The sequence below is a fragment of the Trichosurus vulpecula genome, chromosome 3, assembly GCF_011100635.1.
Source record: "Trichosurus vulpecula isolate mTriVul1 chromosome 3, mTriVul1.pri, whole genome shotgun sequence".
NCBI lineage: Eukaryota > Metazoa > Chordata > Mammalia > Diprotodontia > Phalangeridae > Trichosurus > Trichosurus vulpecula.
The window spans coordinates 280,191,151-280,206,170 of NC_050575.1; the positions used below are offsets into that span (position 1 = coordinate 280,191,151).

The 15,020-nt window shown below is 40.7% G+C and overlaps 1 protein-coding gene across 1 annotated transcript in view; it reads left to right on the forward strand.

Moving 5' to 3' along the window:
- Positions 1–470: 470 nt before the first annotated feature.
- XRN2 (5'-3' exoribonuclease 2) overlaps positions 471–15,020 on the forward strand; it is a 103,307-nt gene continuing 88,757 nt past the window's right edge. Inside the window, exon 1 of the mRNA XM_036750531.1 lies at positions 471–686. Coding sequence (XP_036606426.1) covers positions 612–686 — 75 coding nt within the window. The 5' untranslated portion in view covers positions 471–611. The remainder of the gene's footprint in view (positions 687–15,020) is intronic.

Here is a 15,020-nt window from a genome sequence, read left to right on the forward strand (position 1 = left end):
AGGCGAAAGGCAGACAAAAGACGTCCTTTTTGTGGCCCCTCCCCAAAGACCAAATTCCTGAGCCCACAAGCGAGGCTAGGTCCCACAAAGAAGTTCCCTAGATCGGAGCTGCTACTCGGTGTGGGGCCCGAGCGAAGACCGTGACCATCCCAGGGCCTCCCTCCCACCTGTGCCGCTCAATCATGAGCGGGGGTGGGGAACAGCTGTGCGCGGGGCCCTCGGGGTCGAGGCGCTCCAGATAGGCCCCGCCTCATCTAACAGGAGCTCGGGCCGCCAGGGCTAGGCCTCCGCCATGGCGGTTGGGCCCCCAGACCCTCGGCAGTCGCCTTCGCTGGGTACCGCAGCGTGCACCCACTCTCTCTGGGGCTGCCCGTAGCAGCGAAGGCCCCGCCTCAGTCGGGTCGTTCCCCCCGTCCCCCCACCTTCCGGCGCTCTTTTCCCGCCGTGCTCTGCCGCGGCGGCCGCGTGGCGTCACTTCCTCCCGCTCGGCCTGAAGGTGGGCGGAAGTGCCTGCCCTCTGCCGCTGCTGCCGCCGCCTCCTGTCTCTCTGGTTACGCTTTTTTTTTCCCCGGGACCGGGCTTGCCTACTCAAAAAGCGCCCGACAGACACCATGGGAGTCCCGGCTTTCTTTCGCTGGCTTAGCCGCAAGTATCCGTCCATCATCGTGAACTGCGTGGAGGAGAAGGTAAAGTGGAAGATGGGAGGGGGGGGGCGGGTCGTCCGAGGCGTCGGCGGAGAGGCAGGGGGCTCCGGGCACGACTAGGCCCTGCGTTCCCTGCCGCCCCTGTTCCGCCTGTTGTCGAGCCTGAGTCGGGGCCCGCTGGCATCCCGGAGCCCTGAACTGGCCGCGTGCGGGAGACCTCCTCCGCTTTGGTGTAGCCCGCTAAAGAGTCCCCACCCCCTTAGGGATTCCCCGCGTTGAAACACGCGGTCGTCACTAGTAAGTTCCACGGGCGGGTGGCTCTGCCGTGGGTGAAGGGAGAGGGCCTGCGGGAGAGGGGTGGTCGGGTTCTGGACTCGAGGGAGGCAGCGTGAGTTGTCTCCGCTCTGTCTCTTGGGTCGGCCTCGGGGCTGAGCTCCACCCCCGCACCCCCAACTCCTCCACCTCCGGCCACTTTCCGTTGTGAGGTTGTTACTTCGTGGGGGAGTCCGAGCCGGGAGCCTTTTGCTCCTTCTTCCCCGCGCACTCACCGTGTCTGCCCGGTTTTTATCTTCCTTGCTGTGGACTTTTCAGGCCCGCCTAATCGGGGGTTTGTCATCTTATTTGTTGTAACAAGGTTTGTGTTAATCTTGAGTTAAAACATTTTTTTTCAGTTACCAAAAATCTAACCCCATCTTCCGAAGGAAAAAAATAGCTTTGTAACAAATATGCAAAATTAAAACAATACCATGCCTAAAAAATAAATTTATTATTCTACACCCTGAGTCTATTCCTCTATTTTGGGAGGTGGGTAACAGTCTTTATCATCTCAAATCACTGTTGGTTGTTGCATTGATCAGTTTTAACTGTTTGAGTTGTTTATCTTTCAGTTCTAGTTATTGTAGAAATGGTTTTCTGGGTTCTGCTCAGTCTAGTCTGCATCAGTTCATACATGTCTTCCTAGTTTTCTTTGAAACCAATGCTTTCATTATTTATTAGTGAATTGTAATGATGTTCATATACCACAGTGTGTTCGGCCATTACCCGAAAGATGGGCACCTAAGTTTGCACTACAAAAAGAGCTACTGTAATTGTTATTTTTTAAACATAAGGGTCCTTTTCTTTCTTTCTTTCTTTTGTCTTTTTGGGTTTTGGACATCCCTTAGTCAAAGGATATGCACAGTTTAGTAACTTTGGGGGCATGATTCCAAGTTGCTTTCCAGAATGGCTGTACCAATTAAGAGCTCCACCGACCAGGAAAGGTATCTGCAACTTTTTCTTTGATGTTTTCATGCAAATTGACTTAATCCCCACGCCCCGCCCCCTCCATAATTCTAAAGGAAAATAAGAGGGAAAAATATGATTTCCCTGAGATTTTGCAGTCTCCTAGTTGAATTGTTGGAATCTTCAACTTTTTGGGTAGGGGGAGCTAAGCAGCCTCTTTTTGCTGCTCCCATTTTCATATTTCGGGTTTAGGTAATTTTGAATTATGTTTTTTTGCTTGCCTGTGATATTGTTAGACCTCATTTTTTAACTTTTCTTTGAATTAAAGGCAGGAAAAACATGGCAATACCTTTCTCTTTGAATAAAATTGACGTAATAAATTGCTTTTTTTGCATTTTGAGTTTTAATAGGACCTCAATTTTATTTTTTTCACTTCCAGGACAGACTTCAGATTATATTTTAGTAGTATTGCCAAGATTACCAATATTGTTTCTAAAAGAGGAATGTCCCTTGTTTCATTGTTCTTGGTGTTCTTTCAGATACATATTCATGTGTCAGAAAATCAGAGTATTCAAATAACTTCAATAATGATTCACTGAATTTGTCATGTTTATTATGCCTACATTGATCTGTACATCAAAGTACACTTCACTGAATTTTGTCAGTTGGGATTGATGGTTGAATGAGTATTGGTTTGAAACCTTGCAGTAGAATTAGAACTTAGAGCAGGGTTGACACCCTCCCCCAAAAGGGTCAACTCATTCAAATTCCAGTAATTAATAAGAATGTATGGAACACATTTTTGGAGAGCAGGGTGAGTAACTTTTTAAAGCTATGCTGTATGGCAGCTGTTACCCATATTGATGTCAGAACCATTAGTAAAAAGAACCCCACTCTCTCAGCTGTTAGATCATAGCCCTTTCTACTTGGTTGGGATAGGTCACTGGTTAGTACTTCTGTACTTTTCATATTTCTTTTGTGTTTTTTCTTCAGTTCCCCTACTTCACTTTTTCTCTCTTTCTTATTCTTTTCCAAACCCTGCCTTTGCCTGTGTTAGTGACTCTCATTTGAAAAAGGTTATTGACTGCAATACTAGGGTAATAGTGACTATGTTCCAGGAGTAACTGGAGGAAGTGGGTGAATTGGTGGTGTACATCAGAAAAAGCAGTGTGCTCTGGAATGTAAATCAGGAGAAGGCTTCATGAAGGAGATGAAACTTGAGGTTTAGGATTTGGACTGGCACAGGGGAAAGACTGAGGACTCCTTATCTAATTTTTTTTTTTTTTTGCTATTCCAGAGAAATCAGTCTATATAGCACTATATTGTTTGGTATGACTTAGGAATGGAAATGTTTAACTCTTGTCACCAAATTTTTTTCCCCTTAAATTTGCTCAGCATTGTGCTAAACACTTTGGGAGATTAAAAGAGTCTGACAATTCTTCCTCAAGGAGCTTACCATCGATTGGGCATTTACAAGATGAATGCTTTTAGTACAGTACATGCCAGTATACTCCTGTGTTAAATTATGTGGCATAGACTATATACGTTAGGGACAGAGACTACAGCTGTGAGGAATGAGGAAACTCTTTTAGGACAAGTTGGTACCTTCTTTTCAACTTAAAATCATACTGAGAGTTGCCTGCAGCACCAGGGTTAAATAACCCAGGGACAAGCTGCGAGAATATGATAGAGCCTGCACTTGAACCCATGTCTTCCAGTTTTAATGGCCTGCTCTGTATCCATTATACCATTCTACCTTTCGTTTTATAAGAACAATATTAATAACTTATATTAATTTTTTTGATACAATTGTTTGAGAATGACACTAAGTCCCCATTTTACAGGTGAGATTACTGTTTGAACTTTATTAAGTGATTTATCTGTAGTCATAATGCTAGTACCTTAGGCAGAATTAACCGAGATCTTCTTGATTCAAGTTCTTTGCCTTTTCCCTTCTATCACACCATTGTTCCAGTTTAATGATTAGAAACTTAGAAAAAGGAAAGATCATTATCCCTAGAATCATTGGGGTTGTTTTCTGGAAAGAAGTGGGGCTTGTGCTGAACTGTGGAGGGAGGATGGCTGATATTGGGATCCTTACTTTCCTTCTCTTGCCCAAATTTTGCACTGAAGGCTTTTTGTTATGGATATGGGAGATATAGAAGACTGAGAAATGGAAAATCCCTACCCCCAAGGATCTTACATTCTATAAGATGAGACACCTCCCTGTTTCCTCAGGACTGCCTGGGTACAACTATCCTGCCTTTCCACCCTCTCAACTGTAAGTTAACCTTCTTCCTTCCTCACTTTTAATTGGATATCAGATCTTACTGATTCCTCTACAATGTCTTTCACTTTCCTTTTGCCTTTCAGAGCCTCAGTTTCCTAACTAGTTAAATGGGGGTCATAGTACTTGGCTTATCTGCCCCACAAGATTTTTGTGGGGAAAGGAAGCTCTTAAAAATTTTTAAAGTGCTTTAGTAATATAAGAGGTTGATGTTGTCCACTTAGGTTAGACCCTCTCATTTTACTAGCCTCAATTCAGCTATCCTCTTTCTTCTTCATTATTACTTTTATGTAGCTAAAACTTTACAATTTCCAGAATACTTTTACCCGTTATTTAATATGTTCCTTATAATGATACCTGTGAAATATTTAGGTGGTATTGTTACTCTTTACTGATGACAAACTAAAATCCAAGTGATTCTAAGCTCTTATTCCACTGTTCTTTTTTTTGATAGATTATGCCACCTCACCTCACCAATCTTATACCTCCTACTGGAATTTCTTCCAGTCAGATGATCTTTTAAATGCTATTTCTGTTTTAGTATTTTGTTTATTTTTATTCTGAATGTAACAAAGACCAAGTAACATGAAGATTTCCAATACAAAGTAGAACAGAAAATCTTCTCTAATATTTTTCTCTTAAAATATGTAATAAACTCAACATTTAACTGCTTAAAATTACATTTTATTCTCAGCAAGTATTTATTTTCTCTTCTTCTGCTATCCTCTCCCACTGGGGAAAAAAAAGAAAAACCAACCGTTTGTGTTTTTAATATCTCTCCCTCCCTCTCTCATTTCCCCTCCCCTTTCTCCCCCTCCCTCCCCCTCTCCCTGTTCCTTTCTCAAACTTGTATAAAATTGTTTTGATGCTTACTGCTTTGTGTAGTACATAGTTTGAGATCTGGTATTTCAAGGAAAGTTTCTTCCCTCCAACTTTTTTTTCATTATTTTTCTTGAGATTCTTGATCTTTTATTCCTCCAGATGAATTTTGTTATTCTTTTTTTCTTTCTCTATCAAGCATTCCTGTAGTGGTTGAGTTAGCAAATTTAGGTTGTATTGTCATTTTTATTATATTTGTACTGATTACCCATGAATAATTACTATTTCTTTGCCTATTTAGGTCTGTATTTCCACAAAGAGTGTTTTGTAGTTGTATTTATAGAATTCCTGTGTGTACCTTGGGAGGTAGACTGCTAAGTGTTTTATACATTCTGTAATTATTTTAGATGCAATTTTTATTCCTGCTAGGTGTCGTTGGTATATACAGAAATTTTGATTACTTATATGGATTTAATATCCTGTAACTTTGATGAAGTTGTTTTGGTTAATTTTTTAGTTTATTTTAATGCTCTGTAAGTACCCATCTCATCTGTAGAAATGATAATTTTGTTTTTCTGCCTATGTTTTTTTCCCTCAAGTTCCTTTTGTTGTCTTATTTCTATAGCTAGCATTTCTAGCACCGTATCAAAGAGGAGTGGTACCAGTGGAAACCTTTGCTTTGCCCTGGTCTTATTGGAAAGGATTCTAGATTGTTTCTGTTAGATAGAATGTTCTCTTGCTTTTAGAGATATACTGCTTACCATGTTAAGGATAGGTCCATTTATTCTTTTCCAGTTTTCCAGTGTTTTTCATGGAAGAGGGTGTTGTTTTTCATCAAAATCTATTTCTGCATTTATAGATAGCATAATTTTTGTTGTTCTTTTTATTAATATGGTCACTTAAGTTTATAGTTTTTGTAATATTGAACCAGTTTGACATTCATGGTATAAATTCAAGTTGGTTGTTGTAATCTTTGTAATGTGTTCTCAGAATCTCTTTGCTACTATATTGCTTGCAATTTTTACATCAATATTTATTTGAGACACTTGTCTATAGTTTTCTTTCTCTCTTTTGACTCTGTGGTTTAGGTATCAAGGCCATGATTCTATCATAGAAAGGATTAGGAAGGATCATTTCTCTTCCTATATTTGCAAACATTTTGTGTAAAATTAGAATTAATCTTTGAATGTTTGTTAGAATTCACTTGTAAAAATACGTAACTTTCAAAGTTCCCTGTTTTCTGTTTTAAATGGTATTTTCATCATGATAGTCCTGCTCAGAAATATAAACATTTATCATTTGCTTCTCTGGCGGATACAAAAGTGGAGTACATGATATTCTATAAAATGAAGCAGCTAGTAAATATTGCCTTATAGTGAGGTAAATAAGTAATGCAAGTATCATCCTTATTTTATATATGAAGAAACTGAGACACAGATAAAGTGATAGACTTGCTGTAACTCATATAGATAGTAAAAAGTTTCAACTCAAGTCTTCTGACTTGGTGGTTTTCACAGCATCATGATTACTTCCATAATCATATTGGTAGAGATATCCTTAGATTCATAATATTAGTGTTGGAAGAAAATTTAGAGATTTTTTTAGTTCAGCCTGGGTGCAGAAATTGCTTTTATATCATTTTTGACAGATAATCATTGGCTGAATCTAATTTGAAGAAACATAAAAGAGATAAATGTAAAATTTTACACTTAGTTTCAAAAATGAGTTTTGGTAGTACAGAGGAAAATATGGCTAAATAAAAGTTTACATGGAAAAGATGTAGGTGTATTAGTGACCTATAAGCTCAGTGTGAATAAATCAGCGAGTCGTAAGTATCTATTATATGCAAAGCACTATGCCAAGAACTGGAGATGCAAGTACTAAGAATAAAACAACTCCTACTTGAAATGAGCCTACAAGAAGTGTATATAAAAACACAGTGTAAATGTAAAGTTGGTAAGCGTCAAAATATAGAGTAGTTTAATATAAGGTAATGTGGAATGGGGAGCACTGACTTTTATTGAGGGGAAGGGAGTGGGAACAAATAAAAGACTTCATAAATAAAAAGATGTTGCTTTGAACTGCGTCTTAAAGGAAAAGAAGGAATCTCTGAGGCAAAGATAAGGAGGGAGGTTGCATCCCAGACATGGGAAAAGGCCTGTGCCTTTTCATGGAGATGGGAGATGGAGTGTCATGTTTGAACAACTAGGAGGCCAACTGAACAAATAAGATATATACAAAATAAAGTAAAGGTAGTCTCAGAGGGAAGGTATTTAGATTAAGGAGAATGGGGAAAGGCTTCTTATACAGGGTGTTCCTAAAGTCTGGACACATAGGAAATGTGGAGTTAATTGCATCGAGTTCACGTGAATCTTGCAAAGCGCATCAACCTTTGCATCACAAATGATGGAAATCATATTGAAGATGTTATTTGTTAATATTCCAGTTAAATAGAATGTTGAAAATTTCATTTCTTGAAAATTTGCATTTTTGCCTTACGTGTCCAGACTTCAGGAACACAGTGTAGAAGGTGGTATTTTAAAAGAGATTGGAAGGAAGCAAGGGAAGTTAGGTTGTAGAGATGAGGAGGAAGAGAATTTCAAGCTTAGGGAGGAGACAGTGAAAATGCCCAGAGTTGGGAGATGGAATGTTTATATATGAAGAACAGCAGGGAGGCAGGATAACTGGATTGCAGAATAAGTACATGGAGTGGAGAAGGTTTCAGAAGACTTGGAAAGGTCAGAGGAGTTTATATTTGATCCTGTAAGTGATAGGGAGCCATTGGAGTTCATTGAGTTGAAGTGGGGGAGAGGTGACCTGTCCTTTGACCTGGGCTTTGGGAAAATCACTTTGACTGCTGGGGACTGGTTAGACTGAGAGACTTGAGTCTGGGAAACTATGCAGCTGATTATTGCAAGGTATGAGGTCATGAGGTCCTGGGGTAGCAGTGTCAGAAGAGAAAAAGGGGAGCATGTGAGAGATGTTACTAAGGTAAAAGCCTGAATAACTTGTGAGGATGGTGATATCTTCAAAAGTAATAAGGAAATTAGGAAGAGGAAAGTTTGGGGAGGAGGAGAGGGAAAGATTATTAGCTTAGTTTTAGACATGATGAGTTTAAGACATCCAGTTCAAGATGTCTAATAGTTGGAGATGAGATACTAGAGATCTACAGAGAGATCAGGACTGGACTAATAGGTCTAAGAAGCATCCGCATAGTTGGTTGTTGTCCTTTGTCCTTGAAGAGGACCAAAGTGCCATTACTACGTCAGGGGAGTCAAGGTACAGTGTGTCCTACTATGGCTGATCTGATCAATATGGTTTGGGAAGGCCACAGAACAGGCACATTATCAGCATCAAGATGATAATTGAATCCTTGAAAGCTGATGAGATCACCAAGTGAAGAAGTATAGAAGGAAAAGAGAAGAGGGCTCAGAAGAGGGGGGTTGAGTGATCCCCAAGGTTAATAGGGGTGACCTTCATAAATATCTAGCCATGGAGACTAAGAAAAGTGATCAGAAGGGTAAGAAGAGAACCAGGAGGAGTATCATCAAAGCTTAGAAGAATGTCTCAAGGAGAAAGGTGATGTCAGAGACTTGCAGAGAGGGCAGGAAGGATAAGAATTGAAGAAAGACCAGTAGATTTGGAGATTAAGAGATGGTCGATATTTTTGAAGAGAGCAGTTTTGGTCGAATAATAACTTCAGAAGCCATACTGAAGAGTTAAGAAGACAGTTAGCAAAAAGAAAGTTGGAAGCACCTGTTATAAATTAAGCTGCAAAGGAGGACAGATGTAGAATGTTGCCTGGTAGGCTGGTAGTGATGGACTGGTCAAGTGAGAATTTTTTGAGTTTGGAGGACATGTTTATAGGCAGTAGGAAAGCAGCCTGTAGACAGGCAGAGATACATGATAAAGGAGAGATTGGGTATGATAAAATCTTCTGGAGAACAAGGTACGGAATGGGATCACTTGTGAGGGGTTTACTTTGGCAAAGAGAAGGGTTGCACCTTCATGTGAGACGGAAGTGAAGGAGGTGAGTGGCAGAAAGCATCTGAGAAATGTGAACTGAAGTAGGGAGCTCTCAGCTAATAACCTTAATTTTTTCAGTGAAACATTAGGAAAGCTTCTCAGGTGAGGAAGAGGGAAGTGGAGTTGGGGGAGCTACAGGAGGGAAAAGTTAGTATCCAGTGAGGTTGAAAAGATAGATTGGGGCCAGAATGTTTATACACAAACCAGGTTTGTATTTTATCTTAGAGTCAATAAGAAGCTTTTGGAGTAGCACAGTCATATGATCAGATCTGTGCTTAAGAAAAATTACTTTGGCATCAACGAGGAGTAGGATGTCTTGGAATGGTGAGAGAGAAGGGGAGATCAATTAGAAAGCCATTGCAGTAATCTAGGAGGTGGGAGGTGATGAAGGCCTAAACTAAAATATTTCTGTATGAGTGGAGAAAAGTGATTGGTGCAAGAGATATTGTGGTGGTAGAAATAGATTTGGCTTGTGGACTGCCCTCTTGTCCAGAATGCTCTTCTTTTTCATCTGTACCTCCTGGCCCTGGCTTCCTTCAAGACTGAGTTCAGATGCCACTTTTTGCAAGAAGCCTTTCCCAGTGTCAAGTTGTGTTCCCCTACCTCCCTGCCCCCCCCACCACCTGAGATTACCTACCATCTACACTATATACATTTTGTATATACAAAAGTGTTTGCATTTTGTTCTACCATTAATTAGTATGTGAGCTTGAGGGGCTGGAGCCATGATTTTGCTTTGGTTATATCTCAAGCGCCTAGCATAATAAGCATTTAATAAATGTTTATTGGCTTGATTGGAAATTTGGGTGGGGCAAAGTGAAGAATCTAGGTTAATGATGAGATTATAAAACTGAGAAACTGTAAGGATTGGTGGTGCCTGTCACAGAAACAGGAAAATTTTTTTGACCAAAAGTTAGTTTATTTTAAATCATTATAGAACAATAGACTCCTAAACTTGGTGCCATCTAAATTGCTAGAAAGAAATGGTTAAAAAGTCACTAAAATGAAAGGGGTGTGGCTTTTTTCTTTCTTCTTTCCCTCACTTAATTTATTTTCCAATTACATGTAAAGATTGTTTAAAACATTCACTTTTATAAGATTTTGAGTTCGATTTTTCTCCCTCCCCTACCATCTCCTGCACTCAGCAAGCAGTCTGATATAGGTTATACATATACAGACATGTTAATCATATTTCCACATTAGTCATGTTGTGAAAGAAGAATCAGAACAAAAGGGAAAAACCATGAGAGAAAAAACAAAAGTGAAAATAGCATGCTTCCATCTGCATTCAGACATAATTGTTCTTTCTTTGGCTGTAAATAGCATTTTCTGTCGTGAGTCCTTTGTAACTGTCTTGTATCATTGTATTGCTGAGAAGAGCTAAGTTAATCACAGTTGATCATTGCACAATGTTGCTGTTACTTGTGTACAGTGTTCTCCTGGTTCTGCTCATTTCATTCAGCATCAGCTCACATAAGTCTTTCCAGATTTTTCTAAAATCCTTCTGCTCATCAAGAAACGGGGAAATTTAGAAGAAGGAAAAATAGAGGGAGAAAGATGATTGAATTAGTTTTAGATAATAGTAAGTTTATGGAATCTCCAGGACATCCAGTTTGAAATGTCTAATAGACAGTGGTTCATGTGAGGCTGAATGGCAGGGGAGAGCTGGAAGCTAGATAGATGGTAGTCATCTGCCTATTCTTAACAGTTAAACCCACTGGATCCGGACATTACCGAGAGAGTATTACTAGAAAAGAGAAGACCTAAGTGAATATTTAGGGGATTTAATATTGTTGATGAGCCAGCAAAAGAACTAATAAGACTGGTTAGACAGATAGGAAGTAAACTAAGAGACAGGAGTATCATAAAAACAAAGAGAGGAGAGAGTATCTAGGAGTAGGGGGTGGTCAGCAGTGTCAAATGCAGTTAGGTGACACAGTGGATAGAGGAAGACTTGAGTTCAAATCCAGCTGTACACACTTACTACTTGTGTGACCCTGAGCAAGTCACTTAACCTTTGTTTTTCTAAATTTCCTGAACTGTAAAATGGAGATAATAACAGCACCTACCTTCCAGTGTTGTTGTGAGGATCAAATGAGTTAATACTTGCAAAGTGCTTAGCTCAGTACCGCACATAGTAGGTGCTATATAAATGCTTATACCTTTTCCTTCCTTCCCCTTTTCCTCTTCCTTTTTTCTCCTTCCCCTTCAAGTCAAGAAGGTTTTGGTGTGAGATAAAAGGCTATTAAATTTGGCAGTTAAAGAGATTACTAGTAACTTTGGACCTTCACTTGAGCGGTGCTTGAAACTGAATTGCAAAGGGTTGAGAGTGAGTGAGAGTAGAGCAAGTGGAGGCAGCAAGTCTCAAAAACTTACTAAGAGAGAGTTTGGCTTGGGGTGAGAGGAGAAATATTAGATAGATTCAATTTCGATAGTCCTTGCATGAAGACTGGACCAGAGTGGTCGCTCTGTCAGAGGAGAGAAAGGAGTGTATACATAAAAGGTATTTAAGGTTCCCCTATTCTCTTCTGTTCTCCTCCCCCACCCCTGCCCCATCCCCCATGAGGGAATGGGACTTGTGTCTTTGAAGGCAGTAGAGAAGGAATTAGTTAAAAGGGAGAATTGAAGACCTGGGAAGCTGGGTGGGGGTGGGGGTGGGGGGGTGATTGAGATTTACTGGAGAAGATGGGAGGGCATGGGATTAAGTCTATAGGGGGTTGTCTTTAGCTATACTGTTGTCAGATACTGGGGTAAAGGAGGGTAGAGTGGGAGATGACGCTGCAGCTAGGTGATGTAGTACATGGGGTGCCAGACTTGGGAGTCAGGAAGACCTCAATTTGAGTTCTATCTCAGGCACTTACTAGCTATGTGATCCTGGTTGTCACCCTTTTTTCGCCTATGTTTCCAGAATCAAATGAAATAAGTAAAGTGCTTTGCAACCCCTAAAATGCTAATATAAATGCTAGTTACTGTTATTTTGAGAGGAAGAGATGGGAAAAGAGGAGGGTTCATTTTTTCAAGGTCCACAGCTTGAGGGGCTAATGTGATCAGCTAATGACAGAAAATAAGTTTAGACTAACTTTGGAGGGAGTCAGTCAGGCAATAAAATAAAGTCAGGCACTGTAATAAGTGCCTTGGATACAAAAAAAGGCGAAAGGAGAGAATCAATAGAGGGGAGTCACTAGTGTTGAAGGGAGTAGGTAAAGCTCATAGATGAGATTTTAGCAAGGACTCTGAATGAAACCAGAGAAGCCAGGAGGTAGTGATGGAGGAGGGAGAGTTTCAGATATAGGGGACAGCCAGTGAAAATGCCTAGAGTTTGGAGATGGAGTGCCTTGTTTGGGAACAACTAGGAGGCCAGTATCACTAGATCTCAGAGTACATCACAATATCTACTGGAATAGAGGGGAGGGAACCAGATTGTGAAGGGCTTTTGAATGCCACAGGATTTTGTATTTGGTCCTGTAAGTGATAGGAAGCCACTAAAGTGAGTAGGTGGGTGACATGGTTGGAATTGTGCTTTGACAACTCAGCAGAGGGTGAATTGAAGTGGGGAGAGACTTGTGGCAGGGAGATCAATTAATAGAGTAGACTATTTCATTAGTCCTTTCACGAAGGCTAGACTAGAGTGGTAGCATTGTTGAAGGAGAGAAGAGAGTATATATGTGACATCGTAGAAGGTAAAATAAACTGGTCTTTGCAGTAGATTGGCTATGAGGCGTGAGAGAAACTAAGGAATCAGTGATGACCTTGGTTTTTCGTCTAGGCAATTGAAAGGATGATGGTACCTTCAATAGTAATGGAGAAGTTTGGAAGAGGGAAGAGTTTAGGGGCAAAGATAATGAGTTCAGTTTTGGACCTGTTGAATTTAAGACTACAGGAAATTCCAGTTGGAGTTGTCCAATAGGCAGTTGGAAATTTGAGACTAGAGATCAGAAGAAAGGTTAGGGCTAGAAAAGTAGATTTGAGAATCCTTAGTATAGAGATTATGTTTGAATATATGGGAGCTGTTGAAATCACCAAGCGAAATACTATAGGGTGAGAAAAGGACCTAGGACTGAGCCATAGGCGCACTTGTTACTAGGCATCACCTGGATTGATACCTAGCAAAGAATTCTGAGGAGTGGTCAGATAACTAGGAGGAAAACTAGAAGAGAGCAGTGTCATGAAAACCTAGAGAGAAGAGACTATCAAGAAAAGGGAGATGAACAGTGTCAAACTCAGAGAGTTCAAGAAAAAGAGAAATGAAAAAAGATCATTAGATTTGTCAAATAAAAGATCATTAATAACTTTGGAGAGAGCAGTTTCAGTTAAATTATGAGGTCAGAAACCAAACTGCAGAATTAAGGGAGCAAGAGGAAAGAAAGTGGAGGTACCAATTATAGATGGAGCTTAGCCATAAAAGTCAGAAGAGATAATGGTATAGCCAGAGAGGATTGATGGATCAAGTGGGTTTTTCTGACCTTGGGGAAGGTATGGGCATGTTGGTAGGTAATAGAGATGGAAGATGAGTAAGAGATTGGAAATATGATAGGGGGGGCATTGTGATGGAAAAGGTGGGATGGAATGGGATTATATGAACATGTAGAGGGATTAACTTTAGCAAGGAGAAGGGCTACTTATTCATATTGTTGTTTGTCCTTTAGTCTGGGAGAGGACCATGACATTGGAGATGATGCCATGACATGAATTGGATTTAAGTGAGGGAGGGCTGTGCAAAGTTACCAGTCTAATTTTCTCCTCCAGAAGCCATCTGTGTCCAGTGCCAAGATAGAGATCAGGATGGCTGGAGATGGCCCTGTATGCAGTGGGAAACCTAGGCCTTTTTCAGCTAAGTTCTTTAACAGATCTCAGTTTGAAGCAATGCCCTTTCATTGATTAAAGCTAGGTAAGAAGTGAGGCAGAGAATGCCTTCTTTTATCTAGTCCCTCTCAGCCCTCCCTACCCTCCTAAACCAACAACAATGTGGGAGGGGAGGACCCTCAGAGTTTCTGGCCAAAACAGAAACAGTTGCTATTTACATTCACTCTGAGCCATTTGTAGTAACAATTTGGCTAGCAGCTGCTGTAGGGGTGTAAGACCCAACAAGACCAGCAGCAAAAGCTTCCAGCACAGGTTCTTTGATCTGCTTTACTAAGGAAAGTAACGTTAAGGGGTTAACAGTCTTATTGTAATCACACTTACAAATATAACAAACATAGTTCAGGATGGAAAAGCCAGCAACCTGAACTTCAGGGCAAATACAAACGAATTACAAACACACACAATATAAACAGACCAAATAACAATTAATAGTTACCAGGAAAGCATCAACACAAGCCGCGGAGCTCTTAACAAGGCTTGCCCAGAGTCATGAACCCCTTTTCTGGTGACTGAGAGCCAACCTTTGAGCTTTTATACTCTGTTCAGGGCTCAAAGGACTCACACCCAGTCAGCAAAAGGGTGGGAGCCTGGGGCTTTACACTTAGTTAGTAAAAGGGTGTGTGCCTGGAGCTTTGCACCTAGTAAGACTTAAAGACAATTAATTTAGCATTCTAAAACAGTAAAAAAAAAGTTCCACCTTAATTACTAATACACTATTCCAGGCCCAAACAATGACCAAGTGGGACCTGGCCTGGGACCTATTGTTGGCCAATCCAGAGTGATTTAGAAGGAAGGAAGGAGTTTCCCCCACTGTGGGCCCAACTGAAACTGGCCAGTTAGGCAACACAGCTCATTCCTTCCCTTTCTTCCCTCACTTCCCTCCTCTCCTCTGTCCACATAGGGTATCATACTCTTACCTGCAGGTCGTCTGCCCAAAGAATGTCATTTTGATTGATTAAAACTCACAAAATATCTTGGTTTGTGGGCTAGATTTTTTATCTTAAGGATCATGCCTTAAACCCAAATCACTCTGGCCAACTGTATTGATTAGCCAGCTATAGGTCCTAGCACAAGCCTCAGTCATTGTTTGGGCCTGGAATGGCTCAGAGTGAATATAAATAGTAGCTCTTTATGTTTTGGCCAGAAACTCTGAGGGTCTT